We start from the raw sequence: 17,785 nt of genomic DNA on the forward strand, positions 1-17,785 counted from the left end.
ACTGGCTGGGTATGTCTAAAGCAGGAGGTGTGGGGGTCAAGGGTGAGTGGTCTAGGTACTGCTACCTCATGAAGAACAACTGAAGGGCTGTGTATGTTGACGAAAAAGAAGACTAAAGAGAGACCTAGAAGGGGTTCAGAGACTTACTTGCCCCAGTGCCTTTGCACATGTTAACCATCATCGTCTAGAGAACAAGCATACTAACTCTGGTGCTCCAACAAGCTCTTGGGACAGACATCCCGGTGATAGTGTAACGAGTTCCCCGTCGTGCACAGATCTGAGCAGGCCCTGCTGGTCTTCTGAATGCATCATTCATCGCCTTGGAATCGGGACTTCAATTTCTACCCTTTGGAAATCAACCAGAATATAGACAAAATTGGCAACTGCCCAAATGTCCACCAGTATGCACCAGTTAAGTAATTTGGCTCTATCTGTACCATGGAGTGTTATGTAAGCATTACAAAATCACTCCTGAGAAAAGATTTTTGATCACAGAGGAATTGCTTCTGCTATCAAGAGTGAAATAAACAAAATCTAAAATGATTTGTTTATAGCATGACATCGTTAAAGAAAATACATTGCAGAAAAAACTAAGCACACGTAGGGTCTTTGGCTCTCTTGCTTTACATTTTTATATACCTTCCAGATTTTCTACCATGCGCATGAGTTATATTTATAATATCTACTAAGTAAAAAATGCGGCTCTACAAGATGCCTAAAATGAGTGAAAGTGTAGACAGGAACCCCCTGGAGACCAGCACAAAGCTCATTTTAGGAAGCTCCAGATCACTTCTCAATTTTCTTCATTGACAACCATGGAATTAAGGTAAACTCAAAAAAACATTTGTTGGGTCCTTAATAAGCAGGAGGCTCTGTGCTAGGAGATTTCTTTGAGAAGAGCCAGGGGTAAGGCAAGTGCTTGGAGAAGGTTCATTCTCAGCAAAATGTGACCAGACTTTTGAGGGCGAAGGGAGAGGGGTCTGGACGCTGAGTGAGCCCACGTTGTTCATCAAGGAATGGGACATTCTCTACAACATTCTAAGTAAAATTTCCTTTTGTTCACCTCAAAGTAAAGATCGAACACTTGAAGGAGGAAGACGATGTCACAGAACTCAGCCCAACAAGACTCGATGTAGCGGTCTCTTCTTTCTGTGTGGTTCTCAGTGGCAGGGTGGGGGGCGGCCAGTCTCGTGTGCCCCTGTTGGTGGGAAATCCTTCAGACCCAATTAGACAGAAACACCTTTGCTGAACAGATGCTTAGGAACCCATTTTTATAAATCAAGGAGAAGCAGCAGTGTTCTAGAGAAAATAGATCATTCTGACACGATACTTGCTGAATAAAAATCTCAGAAGCACGCAGGGAGATTTAATGCCACAGACCTAATAAAGCCAGAAACAAAATGAATCTCTTTCCTTTCTGCTCGGAGGGCTCAGGCACACGGGTTCTGTAGCTCATTAGCTATTAAAATTATTAACAAATTATTATTTTCAATTGAAAGTGGTTATGGGATTCATTATTTCTCCTCATGCCAAGACTCTCTGCCGTCTGCTCAGAACATGAATTATCCAGAGCAGTCCAAAGTTTCTAAATAGTTTTGGACCAGGTTCACTGACTTTGGCCCAGCAAGCCACTCAGGGCTGAGTGGCTGAAGGAATCCGCTACATAATTTATTGAGAACTTAATTGAGACTAATTATTGTCTCCCATTCCCTCGCCTGAAAAACATCTGCCCAGCATCTGCTGTGACTCCATTTGGTTGGGATGCTCGAATCTTTCTGTGAAGTGAAATAAAGGGCATGGATATTTTATTGTGGATTTATCCCACTGTAACTTTTTATAGGAAACTGCTGGTTGTTTTATTAGCCAGCAGCGTTAAATACACAGTGTCTCTCCAATGTGCCGGAGCCAAGGTTTAGGGTGTACTCAGAACACACTGCCTTAGAGAGATCCGCCCCTGAGGAGGAGGTGGGCAGGTCTGGGAAAGATGTGGTGAGGTCAGTGTACTTGGGGGTGGGGGGTGGGGATGGCAGGGAGGTACAGATCCAGGACTGTTCTATGATGTGCCATCCAGAAGGGGACACAGGGTAACAACAGGTGGATCGTATCTGACCGATCGCTGGCATAGCCATGTGAGAAATGAATGAGTAGGAGCCATTCACCCCATTTCACAGATGGAAAAACTGAAGTTGGGGGAAGTTGAACAGCCAAGGTCATCAAAGACTTAGCCAGTGAACCCAAACTAAAACGGAATCCTTGCCTCCTAGGAGGCTCCCAGCCGTGGCAAGGTGAGGATATTCTTGGGGGAAACAGTAACCTTGACACAGTTTGGGGACCTTATAAGTGCCAGAGGCAGAAGAAGGCACATTCAGGACCCTCAGAGGAGCTCCTGGAGGGGCAGGCACTGGAGACTGGCCAACCGAGAGAAGTGCAGAGGCTGTGCGGCTGAGCGGTGGTGTCCTTGTCCCTGAGTCAGAGACTGTCATACTGTCTGGAGAGGGTGGAACACATGAGGCCAACCAAGGCCAGGGGGTAAGGCTGGTCCCCCTACCTTGATCTATCGTAATTCTTTTTCCCTTAGTCCAGAATCTTATTTGTGTATGCTTGCATGTATTACTGAAAACATCAGCAGTCCTTAACAGAATGATGGAGGAGCGTGGGCTGAAGGAATGACTAAATTATCAGACTAGACCTTGAGTGCCAGGCCCAGGATGTGAAAGACAGTAGGCACTAGGGAGCCACTGAAGGTTTTGGAGTGAGGAAGTCTTATGACTGAAGCTGTGGCAGAGGTGTACAGATTACTTGGAAGGGCAAAGAGATCCCATGGCAAGAGGCCAGTTAGGAGGCTGTTATAATACCCCACTCAAGGGTGGCCATGGAAAATGGGGAAGGGAGGCAGATTTGAGATCCCTCTTGGGGGTCAGCTCGGTGGCACTTAGCCTCTGCTTAGACGTGGCTCAGGGGGCAGTCTGAGCTGCCCTCTAACCCTGCATGGGTGGTCTCTGGAAAAGGAGGGATCGCCACTCTTTGGCAGCGGGGTAAAGAGGAATGATTTGTGATCATGCCCACCTAGAACCAGAGATGTGGTGGGGACTCCCTGCTGTCCTGTGGGCTGTCAGTCACACAGGCCTGGAGTTCCCAAGGTGGAGAGTCCATCAGGGGGCCTCTGCATCAAAGTCCCTATGGAAATTGTGGCATAAGTAAGCTCTGGAAAAAGGACAGAAAGGAAAGGGGGGCCATGGGAACAAGGGAGCCCGAGGGGAGGAAGAGGCCCCAAGAAGTAGAAGGCAGGTGACAAGAGCTCCCAGCATCCGAGAAGTCAAGGAGGACCCGGCAAAACTCAGGTAGAATGGTTGCCAGTGTCAAAGGTGTCAAAGCCATCATCTGCACGAAGGATTATGCTCATCAAAGACCCTGTGTCGTTTCAGTTAGAGCGGGAAGGAGGGCACCGTAGGATGCCAGCCACCGAGCAGGATTTGTGTCCCACATGGCTCTGGCCTGGTTGTCTGTTAGCCCTGGGGAAAAAATTCCCCAGGGCTAACAATGGACACAATCCTTTACAAGCCATACCGGCAGGGCCCACTTCTAATGCAACAGCGTATCGTGAGGCACCAGGGAGCTGAAACAGACCAACAAAGAGTCACCGTGGAGGTTGCTGTGCAGGCGCCCGGCTGGCTCCTGTCTGCTCCGGGAGAGTCGGGAAGCGCCTTTGGCAGGAGGGGTGCAGGGAGCAAATGTGAGGCTTGCAATTAAAGGTAGTCGTGGGTGGGGAAGCGGGCAGAGCTGTAAATTCCCTTGCTCGTAAAGCCGCGTGCCAGGACCCTTGCAGGGCGAGCTGGGAGCCCGAGTCAGCCAGCTCTTCAGGCTGGTCGTGTTGGAGCCCTGCCTCTGCCCCTCTGCACACAACGGCCTTTCCCCTCTGTACCCCTTCCAGAAGACGCAGAACTGGCTCACTCCAACTCTGGAGAACTCCCCCTAGGAACATTTGCAGAGAGTCTTGTGAAATTCTGAGCAGTTTCCTAGCCAAAGTGAGGCAGCAGCAGGGGTGGAATGTCGGGGAGGTCTGCTTGCATGTTTTCACGTTGAATAATTTTGTGGGGCTGGGCAGCTGGGACAGCTGGCCAGGGACTCCTGCTGGCGTTACCTCTGGGCATTTTATACAGCCCACTCGGTTCAGGACTTTGGTGTTGGTTTCGGACTGCTGCCTTGGGAAAACCATGTCACATTATGAATCTGGGAGAGTCTTTTTTTCCTAATGTTCTTAGGACAAAGTTCTCGGGACTAACCAATTCAGCCAACCAAAAGACAAGTTAGTGTGCGTGTAACTGGAGCGTGGGGACCGTGCATTGATGGAGGACCCATGTGGCAAGCAGATGGTACCGAGTGGCCTCTTCAGGTGAGAGCTAGAGGGAAACACACATCCAGCCACTCGGGTTCAGGTTCAGAACCGCCGTGGCTGCCTCCCTGGAAAATTAAAGTGAGAAGTCCTAGACCAGAGGCCACGGAGCCGAATTCCACAGCAGACATGGCTTGGCCCGCACAGGCGTCTGAAGGTTTTAGAGCTCACTTCCAACATTTTTAAAATCAGGAGATTGCAAGAAAACTCTGAATTTTCAACTTTCCTTTTAAAAAGGCAAGAAGGGGCAATACTTGACCCACATGGCAACAGCAGGCTGGAGCCTGGTGGCTGCCCCGGTGTCAGGCATCGTATTCGTTCTCTGCTGACCACAGTCACCGCCGCTCTCTGCAGTCAAGGTCAGTGAGTACATACTGACCAGGCTCTGGTTTGTGTAAGCATTATTCTTAAAAATTTTTCATATGGCCAGAAAAGTACTGAGATTAACTCATAAACACCTGTCTGCACCTCCCGATTTTAACATTTTCGTGATTGCCTTATTTGCTTCATATCTTTTAAGTTATAATATATTACAAATACATTCAAAGTCCTCCTTGGCCCCTCCCATTGCTGTTCGTCTCCCCTCCCCCATTAGTGTGTATACTTCCCACCTTAATTTTCCGACCTTTTTTTGGAGGGGGAGGGAACAGGACAGGGAGGACATAATATGGTTTATTATTTATTTTTAAATGGAAGTACTGGGGATTGAACCCAGGACCTCAGACATGCTAAGCATGTGCTCTACCACTGAGCTATACCCTCCCCCCAAACTTTTACTATATATGCATATATCCACAAGCAGGAGAGTATTGTTTGGCGCATTTAAACAGGCTGTTAGTGTATATATATTCATCTTGCCTTTGGGATCTATCCACGTTGCTGCTGTGGCTCTGGTACATCCATTTTCTTGGCTCTCTATGATTTTGTCTTACATCTATAGTCATTGGCCATTGATGGACATTCAAGTTGTTTGCCAGTTGGGGTTTATATAAACAGTCATGCAGTGAACATCCTCGTCCAGTCTCCTTGGGCACGTGTGCAAGAAGTTGCATCCCTGGAAGTGCAATTACACGGTCATAGGGTCTGCCCACCTCGCGCTTTCCTCCGAGGTTCCCCCAGAGTTCCCGTGTCACCAGTGCTGTGGGAGCTCCCGTTGCTCTAGTCGTGAACAAATCTGGTTTAGTCAGACTTTCTAGTGTTGCCGTCTGGTGGGCAGGAAATGGTGCCTCATTGTCTGATTTTTTTTTTAATTCCCCTGTGCTGTAGTGAAGCTGAGTGTTTTCCTGTGTGAGGAGGATATTTATGTTTCTTCTGTGACTGACCCTCCTGTTCTTTGTCCATTATCCTATTGGGCTACTTAGTTTTCACTAATTGATTTATGACAATTCTTTGTACATCTTGGATTATAAGTATTTCTCCTTATTTAAGGCCTCGCTTTTCACCAGGGGGTCTTTGAGTAGAAGCTTTTATCTTTAATTTAGTTGACTTGGTTAACTTTCAATTTAGGAATTGCATTTCTTTTGTCTTATTTGACAATTCCTTCCTGACCTTGACAACTATAGATATATTTTCCTATGTGTTCTTCCAGAATTTTTAAGGTTTGGCTTTTCTTGTATTAAAGACTTTAACCCATCCAGAATGTCTTTTCCTGTATAGTAGGAGTTGAGACAATGAATTTGTTTCTTTCATATGATAACCTGTTGCTTCTGCATTATGTAATGACTAGTTCATCCTTTTCCCAGTGATTGATAAGGTTGTATTTATGATAAGCAAGATAATAAAACATACCATGCTTTCTGACCACAAGAAAATTACACTGGAAATAAGCAGTAAAAAGATATTGAGCCACCTTTCTCTATATTTTTGGGAACCAAAAAACATACTTATATATAACTCTTGGGTTTAAGAGGAAATGACATTGGAAATTATAAAATATTCAGAACTAGCACTTAACATTTCTTCTTTTCTTTTCTTTTCTTTTCTCTCTATTTTTTGGAAGCTGTGGATTATGTTTCTATTCTTTTGATGGTTACCCTTAAATGTGACCCATATACCTTAACTATAAGGGTTCCGGTAAAGTCCAAGTACTCAGAATCACTAGCCTTTTCCTAAACAACACAGTGACCTTGGTATATGTGACCCCTTGAACAGCCCCTACTGCTTCCTGTAATAATTTGGAGATTTGGTGCTACTGTTTTGAAAAAACAAAAACAGTTCTGGTATGACAAAAAATTACATCAATTAGATGAGACAGACAAAATTTCTAAGAAAACGAACTTCTGTAGCCGACTCAAAAAAAAGGGTAACCTGAACAGACACATAGCAAATAAAGAGATTGTATTATATGGCTTTACTGATGGATTTTACGAAACATCTAAGGAAGAATTAATATCAATTTTTCACAACCTCTTCCAAAAACTAGAAGAGAAAGCACTTTGCAGCTCATTCTGTGAGGCCAATATTACCCTGAAAACAAAACCAAAGACACCACAAGAAAATAAAACTATGTATCAATATTTCTTACGACTAGAGACACAAAAATCCTCAACAAAATATTTGTTAATTGAATCCAGCAATATAAAAGGGATTATAATACCATGAGCAAGTGGAAACTTATGCCAAGAATGCAAGGTCCATTTATCATTCGAAAATTAATCAATTTAATATATCACATCAATAGAATAAAAGACAGTACTGCATTATACACACACACACACACACACAAAAAGCATTTGACAAAACTCAGCACTATTTCATGATCAAAACATTCAACAAACTAGCAATAGAGGGGAAGTTTCTCAGCCTTATAAAGGGCATCTACAGAAGAAACACAGCTACCATCACAATGGTGAAAGGCTGAATACTTCTCCCTGAAGAAAGTTTGTAAGACAAAAATGTGTTTTCACCACATATATTCAACATTGTACTTGTGGTTCTAGCCAGAGCAGTTAGGCAAGAAAATGAAATAAAAGGCATCTAGATTAGAAAAGTAAAACTGTATCTATTTGCCGATGACATGTTCTTCCATATAGAAAATCACAGAGAATTCAGTGAAAAGCTACTAGAACTAATATAAGTGCTGAAAAACAAAATTCAGCTGAGAAAATTCAAAGATCTGATGGGCTTTCTTCAATGATTCATGAATCAGGCAGCACCCCATCTAGCAATTAGAAAGGTGCTCCAAGGGGTTGTGCAAAATGGAAGAGTTTTATAGGCAGAGGGAGGGTGAGGCAAGAAGGTATTAACGAAAGAGAAGAAAAGATTGCTTCAGGCCAGGCCATCTTCTTTTGCAGGGAAGGGAAGGGCTTTATCATGCAGATTACCTCACTAGTGTTGGTCTGGAAATTTCAGATTGACCGTTTTAGTTTTAAAGGTTACATTTCTGGGAGGGATTGAAACTGCAATTAAGTCTTGGTTTGCTGTCTTGGGGTGCAAATGACTCCATTTTGGGCTTGTTATTTTTAATACATAAGTTGAGCGGGGTTACGGGATATAAGATTGATAAACAAAAATCAATTCTTTTTCTATGAATAGCTTAAAAAGGAAACTAAGAAAACAGTTCCATTTACAGTAGCATTCAAAACAATAAAGTACTTAGCAGTAAATTTAAAAGAAGTACAAAACTTACACATTGAAACTGACAAAACATTATTGAATGAAGTTAACGTATACATCCCATGTTCATGGATTGGAAGACTTAATATTGTTAAGATGCCAATACTCCACAAATTGGTGCACTGGTAAAACATAATCCCTATCAAATTTCTAGCTGTCTTTATTGCACAAATAGACAAGCTGATCCTAAAATTCACATGGAATTTCAAAGGACCCCTAATAGTAAACCCAGTCTTTAAAAATAAGAACCGAGTTGAAAGAATAAATATAGTGTATCCATACCATCGAATATTATTTGATAAAAAGGAATGAAGTACTGATACATGCTACAGCATGGATGAACCTTGGAAATGTTATGCTGTGTGAGAGAAGCCAGGCACGAAGAACCACGTGTGATATGATCCCATTTATATGAAATGTCCAGAAGAGGCAAATCTCTAGAGACAAAACGTAGATTAGTAATCGCCTAAAGCTGAGAGGGATGAGGTGGGGGGAGCGTTTTGGAAGATGACAGCTAAGAGGTCTGGAGTTTCTTTTTGGGATAATGAAAATACTCTAAAATTGATGGTGATAGTGGTTTCACAGCTCCGAATGTATCGAATTGTACTCTTTACATGGATGAATTGTATGTGAATTATGTCTCGATGGAACTGTTAAAATGATTCTCCCACTTACTAGTTAGTGTGTGACCTTGGGCAAGCCACTTAACCTCTCAGGGCCTCAGTGCCTTTCCCGGTAGAATGGCTTTCCTTGGGATTGTTACAGGGATTAAAGAAGTTGAATCGTGTTAAGTTCCACTAACACTGCCTGGTACACAGGGAGAAAGAAAGTTAGCTGGTGCGGTATCTAGAGAAACCATTCTGAAAACATTTTCCCATTTTTTAGCAAAGGGTTGGCATCTTCCTTTCCTTCCTTCCTTCCTTTCTTTTCCTTTCCTCAGCAAATGAGAACTAACCACAATGACTCAAGAACCTTTTCAGGGAAACGTGGGAAGTTCTCCGATCCTAACCAGTTACCCGTCCGAATTTTCAGGGCTGGATTAATTAATATCCTCCAGCCAAGAGCTCACATGCACAGATCAATATATTCACTCCTCATTCACTCCGAGTTCTCATTTCCTCCTATTAAAAAAACAGATATGTGCATAATACTGCTTTTCAGGGAAATGTGTAGAAGAACGCATAATTCTCACATTTTAAAAGGAGAAAGGCTGAGTTGAAACTTAATGTGCAGCTTTAAAGCGTCACTCTGGTTCCCCTGGGAGCACATCACAGCCCAGCTTGCTAAGTCCCTGTGGTACCTCCTCACCCCTCTCCTTTCACAGACATCTGTTCCATAAAAGCAGCCACGGATCTTTAGAGACTATAAATGGCACATGTTACAGGCGTGTTTTGATTGTTCTCATAACAGAGTTACCGGCTCCAATCTGCCTTGAGCTATGAGAGTGACTGGTGGATAGGAGAGTCTGACGCTGCGCGGTCCTCCATGGTGTTTTTGGGAAGAGGCCTGGGAGGTCCGGCTCTGGGCCAGGCGGCCTCTGGCACGTCTCCTCCCCCCGGGCCTGCCACACATGTGGTGACCACAGCCCAGGTGCCCTGGGAAAGGCCTGGTCATCCACAGGAAAGCAGGGCAGGGGAGCATTCTCTTGGCCGGATGCTCACAGCCCAGTGGACGTCAGCCGTGCACCAGGGAGAGAGGAAACAGACTCATTTCCCTGAGGGCTCCTCTGAGTACATCTCTCCGTGGCCTCTACCCGTCCTAAGTGTGTTGTCCAGTCCTCACAATTGTGTGCACTGTTCTTGCCTATGGGTGAGGGCAGGAACAGCTCAGAGGAGGTAAAGAACTCACACCAAGTTATAGGACTCAGTACTCAGAGGTTTTTCATCTTTCTCTCATCCCAATCATGCAGATTTGTTGAAAATTAGAAAAGAATTAAGATAAATTTGTTCTGGTTCTGAATGCCCACACAGACTGCCTATTCCAGAGGGCTTTGAGGAACAACAACTTCTCTGAATAAAACGGATGTCAAGACTGAGACTCAGAGTTACAGCAATAAGAGCTGAGATTTATCAAGCCCTTAAGGAGCCAGGCCTGGGTGGACTGTGTTGCAGAGATCCTGCTGGCCAATCCTCCAGCACGCCTGTGAGATGAGAGCTGGTACCATCATTTTTCAGAGAAGGAGACTGAGGCTTGAGTATTGACTTGTCCAGGGTCACACAGATGGCGAGTCCGTGGAGGGAAGACTCAAGTCCAGGCCTGTCAAGACCCCAGGGTCCTGAATGTGAGTTTCTGAGGCTTTGAGAATGTCTGACTCCAGTAAGTGGGCACCTTTCACTCTTAGAGCATCTGGATGATGTTGATCAGGTGTTCCCTAAGCAGGGCATAACTATATAAATTAAAAAATGAAGTCCCTGGTTTGGAGCACAGAGGACCCACCCACTTAATAACCAGTGGGCCTTGGCCCAGCCTTGCTTTGTCTCCACGTCGGTTTCTCCATCCGTGAAGCAAGCCCAGCAGGCCTTGAGACGCCTTCCGCTGGGAGTTCTGGTGGGTGTGAAAGCAAGATGGCGGTGGGAGAGGACTGGGTACCAACGGGAGGGGTGACCCGTGCCCCCGTGGGAGACACAGGAAACGTGAGCCTGTTCTTTCAGACCTTCTCTTGGCAGAGGATGAATGAGAACTGAGCGCTTCGATCTGTCTGACTTTCCAAATCAGACCACTGACTCTGCTTGGGCTAGGAGTGGACGGGGTCACTCTCAGGCCAGACTCTCTGTCAACGTGCCCTGACCTACTGGCCCGGGCTCAGTCACCAGACCCCACAGGGTGACAGCAGCTGAGCCCTGGCGGAGGCCAAGCCTTCTCCTCACATGTGCTGTCCACTGCCAGGTCCCTGGCCTTCCTCCACACCCAGCCTCCAGCATCTGGGACATGGCACAGGTCCCTGACAAATGACCTTTCCACGAGGCACTGCCAGTGGCAGGGGTGGCCTTTCTAGACAGACGGGTCCATGAGAGAACCCTCCCGGTCTGTTCTGGGGCCGCTGCTTCCAGCCCTAAGCCGTTCTCAGCATTTCCTCCTCACCCAGATGTCCCCTCACTCCTGCTTCCTTCCCACGTGCAGCCCACTTGACCAGAGGCTCCCAAGTCATGAGACATTTTGCTGACCTCTAGGTCTAGTTTCCAAAGCTTGGATGTCACCCCAAGACTGAAGGTCTGTCTGCACAGCCTGCTCTGTAGGCATCAAACCCAGTCTGTTAAGGGGCGCCCACAAGGTCTCTCTCCATCACCCTCTTTCAGCTCTGCATTTAACAGTGCCACGCCCCTTCCCTCGTCCTCTCCCAGGTCAGCGACACCTCCTTGTGGCCAAATCCAGGGGATGTGCTTCAGGCCTCATCCATCCCAACCCTCCCCTGGCATCACCTGCACCGCCCTCCTGCCCTCCCGCCCTCCCTAGCCTTGCTAGTCACGTCTTCTCCAGCTCCTTCAGAGCCTCTTGGTTCCAACCCCAGGTGCTTACATCCCCCCGTCTCGGCGCCTGGCCCTCTGCTCTCCTGTGGAAACTCCCTGGTGAGTTGTTCTTACCCTTGCTCTCCACCAGGACCTTATTACCTATGACTTTCACCCCCATGTCTCCAACTAGACCGCGCCCTTGAACACCAGAACTGCACCTGCGGACCCTTCCCAGCACCGCTTGGCTGCCCAGTGGCCATCTCAATGTGACCCTCTCAAAGCGGCACCCACTCTTATGCCCCAAGTCTGAATCCTCTCCTGTATTCTCTGTCACAGTGGAGGCACCACCAGCATCCTCTGGTCTAGTCAGAATCCTGAGCTTGATTCTTGCCTCCTTTCTCTCCTTGACCCCACACACCCACAGCCTTGTCAATTCTTCCCTTTAATGGTCTTACGTCAGTGCCTGTTTTCCATTTCTCCGCCACCACCTTGGTCATCATAGTGGCCCAGGGCGCATGATTACTGAAGACACCCGTGGCAACCTCCCTCCCTACCTCCCCAGCGTGCCCCCCTAGGATTGGCCATCCCAAACTCACAGTTGCTCCTTGACATTTCACAGTCAGAAATGAATTCTGTCAGAGCACTGAGCCCTGCGTCTTTGGTTGGTCAACTTCACTTTGACCTTCAGGACCCAACTCAAGCTCCATTTCCTCCACAGCACTTATCACATAGTGAGGAAACTGTCTGCTTGTATGTTTCTCTGTCCCCCCAGGACACACACTTGCCTGAGCTTGGTGACGGTGGGGACACTGAGCTGAGTGCCCCAGCCCTTGGTTCAGGACTTGGCGTGAAGTTGATACCCACGTATGTGGGGGACAGATACACTGAGGTTGGACAAAGTAACCACCCCAGTAGCCATTCTCTCTTTAACCTGCTCTGTGGCTTCCTGGAGCTTCTGGGCTATTTCCCATCCTTTCTGTGCTATGCTATTTCACATGGAGCCTATTTGACACAAGAAAGAAAAACAGCTCTAGCAGAGGTGCGGTGTGGTTGCTTAAAAAAGCAAACAAACAAAAAAAAAAAACCCAAACAAACAAAACAGAAATAGTGCAGAGTTGGGCAGCATTCAGGAAAACAGAGTCTCTATTTAAGGAGAAAATCATCACATTCTCTCTGCCACTTTCAAGACCACACCTGGGCCATTGTGTCCATGACAAATCAATCCATTTTAAGAACAATAGTGACTGATTAGAGAATCAGGGTGGATCGGGAACCTGCAGATTCTTTTGCTCAAGAGAAGAGAAAATTTAAAAGGGGAAAGGTAGGGCTATCTTCAAATATTTAAGAGGGCATTCGTGTTACTCTGAAGACCAAAATGAGGAGAAATGGGTAGAAGTTGGTTCGATTCTTTTGGTGGTGTTTAAGCAGTTGTCAGGTACTGAAGTGGGACCAAGACTGGATGCCGTCTGGGAATTCTCCACTTCCTCTCAAGGAGACAGAACGTTAAGGACAAATAACTGTTAAGTTACGCGGCTTATGTGTACCAGGCACTGGCCTGAGCAGTTTGCAGGCAATGTGTTATTTGTGTTGCTGAAAAATCAGCCTGTGCACCCCGAAAATCGAATTCGAACTCAGAGGCAGAGTTTTGGGAGCAAAGAAGAGAGCCATGTGATGGCTTTGCCCGGCAGAGGGGAGTCACAGCGGGCTCATGCCTTGGAAACTGTGAATCCACCTGGGGATTGGGGCTTGGTGATTATATAGGCAAACGGGATGGAGCATATCCGTGATAATGAGCAATAGTCTTTCTCAAAAGCTTATCTTGTGTCACAGGAACTTCTGATGGTCCATTAAGCAGGCGTCATCTGGTCTGATTCCTCTGGTGTCATGGGGGCTCTTGGAGGATCTGGCCGTTCCTTCGGGGTTATCGTTCCATGAACTCCTTTCTGGAAAGTAGCTTCTGGGTTTTGGATACGAGTTACTTAGGGTAGGGAGTAAATTACAGGGTTGGGGTTGCTAAGCACGTAATCATTTGAGCAAGTGAAACAATAGCAGTAGCATGGGAAAAAGCAGGAGAGTCAGCCAGAAAGAACTCCGAGAAAGCAAGTTAATCACAGTAAACTCTGTAAGCTGTCTCAGCATCAGGAAAGCCATTTGGTGTTTCCTTCGCTTGTCCTCACACCCCGAGGCCGGCACTGTGTCTCCATCCTCGCCGCATAAGAAGAACAGCTTCACTGAGTTAGTCCCTGGGCCGTGAGGAACAGAGTGATGAGCTCTGCCAAGGAGACTGGAAATGCGTTCTAGTTGAAGTGGCCTGACCTTGGCCTAAGGGAAGAGGAGGAACCGGGTGGGCCTGGAGGGAGGGATCTGGGTAGCTCCCTCTTCTTGACCTTTACTCCAACACCCTCACCACCCTCAGCTGGTCCAAGCCACCCTCATCTCCCTCCTGGACCACCACAGTAGCCCCCTCCCCACTCTCCCTGCAGCCGCCCCTACCCGCTGTAGACTGACATCCACGCAGAGCCAGGGTGGTCCTCCTCTCTCCAGACTCTCCAGGATCACATCTTATTCAAGCAAGAGCCACAGCAGCCAGCCTGGCCCTGCGGAATCTCACCCTGCTACCTCTCATGTCCCTCCCCCTCCCCAGCCACGGTGGACACCCTGTTGCCCCTCGGCCCCTGCCAGCACACCCTCTGCCCGGGCCTTTGCACCTGCTGTGGCCTCAGCCTGCGGGTCTTCTCCCAGAGAGCACGGGGCTCATTCCACACTTCCTTCCAGCACTGCCCAAATGTCAGCTTATACTGGGGCCACCCTGGCTGCCTTGAGTAAACAGTGCCTCCTCCCTGGTCTGCCCTGTGCTGCTGTCCTTTTCTCTAGAGCACTTATTAGGGTGTGGCATGTTCTCTATGCAGACATAACGTGTGACACGTTATATACACTCTATTCTGTTGCATTCTGTTGTCTGTGGTGCCTCAGTTTGCTGTCTGTCCCCATTAGAATAGTAAGACGCAGAGGGCAGGGCTTTGTTTCATTCGCTGCCTCATCCCCAGAACCTAGAACAGTGCCTGACATGTGGGACACGCTGGGCAGAGATGGGCGAAGGAGCACGTAAGCTGGACCTGGGCGTGGAGAGATTGGGACCACCTAGTGTCCCTTCCTGCCAGTGGGAAGACACCTCAGATGTTTCCAGACAGTGGGATGGCCTCATCAGATCTGGTTGCAGGTTGGATTTGGGACTCTTCTGGGTGATGTAAGAACTGAGCGGTTGTCAGAGCTGACCATGGAGACGGCGCTGTGTTGTCAGGTGGTGATTCCTGGGAGCTGGGAGTATTTGTGTCTTGTCCAGGGACCAAAGCAACAGAGCATCTCTAAAAGGGCACTCAAAGCTCCATTTGCGTCCTGAGAAATCGTGATTCCCAAACCGCCTAGCCTCTTTCCAACACCCTACGGCTGACAGAGGCCCGGCAGAATTGGGATCATTAGAATATTAGGCAGGTGGGTGAAGTTTTAGCTGAGCACTTTCAGACCGATGGCCCCCACAGCTTACTCTTCCCACAGCCCACAAGCTGCCTCCTTGAGTGACCGCCGCCCCTCAGGAGGGCCCTCGACCCTTTGGAAAGCGGGGGGTGCCTGGTCCTGGTGTGTTCAAGCTGGGACTGGGGTGTCCTTGGTCGAGGGCTGTACCAGTCAGCTTTTGCTGCAGTGACAAACAACCCCAGTATCTCCGTGGCGCACAGCAGAGTCATGCTATGTCAGAGCTCAGCTGTTGGAGCATCCCTCGTGTCACCTGGGTCACCTGTTTTCAGGGCAGAGGGCAAGAAACGGAAAGAGTGAGAGATAAACCACATATTCTCACTCAAAGCTTCTGCTGGGATGTGGCCAGGTTCCTGTCCACTCACACCCCTTGAAGCAAAGCATGTCACAAGACAGCAGGAGGGACACATAGGAACAATGACCCAGTCTACCTTGAGTGGCAGAGGGGAGGGGAGTGTGTAGAAAGATTTCTATATTGAGTGGGTCATTGAACCATTCAACTCAGATTGCTCCGATCCTCTGCTCCGATATCCTGAATTATTTCCAAAGGAGATTGCAAAGCTGAGTCTGTCTCTCCCACTCCCGCGATTCTGCGATCTGTCCGGGAGCCCCTTTGTTCTCTTACTCCCTTTCCTCTTTCCGGGCAGGTGGGTGGCCGGCCCGTGGAGCTCCTGCTCAGCGACCTGTGAGAAGGGCATCCAGCATCGGGAAGTGACCTGCGTGTACCAGCTGCAGAACGGCACCCACGTCGCCACCCGGCCCCTCTACTGCCCGGTCCCCCGGCCATCACCCGTGCAGAGCTGCGAAGGCCAGGACTGCCTGTCCATCTGGGAGGCATCTGAGTGGTCACAGGTGGGTGCCTGGGCTGTCACTAGTGCTGAAGCCGCCACCACCACCAGGGCCTTGGGGCCTTGCCCACAGGGACCCCAAAATGATACCGTTCCATGGTGTCTGTGACACATCCTCATGGGTCATAGTCCTTGCCAGCACCCAGAGCAGCTCAGAGCTGTTCTAGCTCACATATTCCCAAATTCCATCTGAGATATCAACATGACCAAAAAAAAAAAAAGGACAGTGTGTTTTTGATGATGTGTATACCACAGTGCTGTTTGATCGCATTTCCTGTGAAAATTCTCATGTAAATATAGATGGATGGATGGATGGATGGATGGATGGGCAGATAGGAGATAGGTAGGTAGGTAGGGAGGGAGGCAAATAGATGCCTTTTCTTTGCCTTTGGGCATTTTTGGGACCGTAGGGTGGTCAGTCAGGAAGGTGGTCTCAAAGGCTTCCCTTCAGCTCCCTGGCGGTCTTTGGTGATTGCAGGAGGCAGGCGGCAGCTGGGAGGGACAGCTTCAGGTGTGTGAGTCGGAGATCCAAATCTCATGCCATAAAACATTTTGGAAAGAGGTCAATGAAGCCTTATGTTTTAACTTTGAAGACTGGTCCTGGAACTGTTTTATCTTTGGTAATATCATCCTTCCAGGCTTTGCCCTGAGTCTGCGTTAATGATTTTGATTGTTTGGCTATAAAACAAAAAAATAGTTGAATAAAGGGCAGTCTTCCCTCAGGTCCTCCCTCAGACGTGTTCTAGGAAAGGCAGAAAGGCTAAATCCAAGACACTCTTCAGTGCGGAAAGTATTTTTAAAGTTCCTTTTTATTGCCAAACAGTTGGAATTATTTTGAATAAGGAAGTATTCAGCCCACTTTTAATGAACGAAAAGGCAGTCTTTGGCTGTTCTGAAACTGAGTTGACTTTTTAGACAGACCTTGACATGTACCTGTTTAAAGACATGAGTTTTTAGCCTCTCCTTTAAGATGGAAAGGGAGAGAGTTCTCAATTTAAAAAAATAATTTTTTTCCTACATGTACATCGGTTAATAACATTTAGTGGGTTTTGGGGGGAGGGGAGTGACTACTTGGGGGGAGGGGCAGGTATGCTGTCTCTCTCTCTCTTGCTATGTGCCTTAGGGCCTTGATCACCTGGCTCTTGATCCAAACAAGATTTATGCTTTAATCAGATCAAAACCACAAATTTTCCATTTATGGGATTCTTTCTTACGGGGAAAAAGAATGCCTCCTTTACCAAAATAAACAAGCCTGACATGGTCAGCTATCGTTGTGGTATTGAAGAGCACCGTTTTGGAAATTGTGAGGCAATTGGAGTAAGATTTAAAGGAACATCCCCGTCTCTATTCCTGTATCTATGTGTTGCCTGAGTCTAATCCTGAAATAGTGCCCGCACCAGTCTGATTCTGGCCCAGCCCAGGCTCATCGAGCAAAATGCTTTTTTCCTAAACATTTGACTTGGAATCAAATCTTTCCCCCATGAGATGCTCACAAAACTGGTGTTCCTACCATTTCACCCCATGTTGAAGCCCCTCTAATGTTTCTTCTTTTGGAAACAAATGGGTTTAAATTTCTCGTGGGGGAGTTTTTGTGGAGGGGCTTGCCTGTGTTCAGCCAGCAGCGCTGATGCACTTCCAGCACCCACGCCCCGCCTTCTTCCCAACTTCGTCAGCCTGAGGAACAAATACCGAGAAGGAAGCAAAAGGTGGTGACTCTTTCCTGTCCACGACTTCTGGTCCCCATCCCTGGATGAGAAGCCAAGAGGGAGGCTGAGCAGCACCCTCCCAGGTCCCTTCCGAGGCAGCCCCAGCCTGCAGCACTGCCCTTCCCAAAGGCTGGAGGCTTCCAGCCAGTGGGCTGCTGGTCAAAAGGGACCAAGCCAGGGTTTGGTCAAGAAACAGGCTGGATATTGCGTGTTTGAAATTCAAGAGAAAAGGCAAGGAACATA

At 47.6% G+C, this 17,785-nt stretch overlaps 1 protein-coding gene across 4 annotated transcripts in view; it reads left to right on the forward strand.

The window, feature by feature from the left end:
- ADAMTS17 (ADAM metallopeptidase with thrombospondin type 1 motif 17) overlaps positions 1-17,785 on the forward strand; it is a 302,738-nt gene that overhangs the window by 265,049 nt on the left and 19,904 nt on the right. For all 4 annotated transcript variants that reach the window (XM_074353935.1, XM_074353937.1, XM_074353936.1 and 1 more), the window contains one exon: positions 15,636-15,840. In XM_074353935.1, the coding sequence (XP_074210036.1) occupies positions 15,636-15,840 (205 nt within the window). The remainder of the gene's footprint in view (positions 1-15,635; positions 15,841-17,785) is intronic.

Source organism: Camelus bactrianus, chromosome 27, assembly GCF_048773025.1.
Source record: "Camelus bactrianus isolate YW-2024 breed Bactrian camel chromosome 27, ASM4877302v1, whole genome shotgun sequence".
In the NCBI taxonomy this organism is placed as follows: Eukaryota; Metazoa; Chordata; class Mammalia; order Artiodactyla; family Camelidae; genus Camelus; species Camelus bactrianus.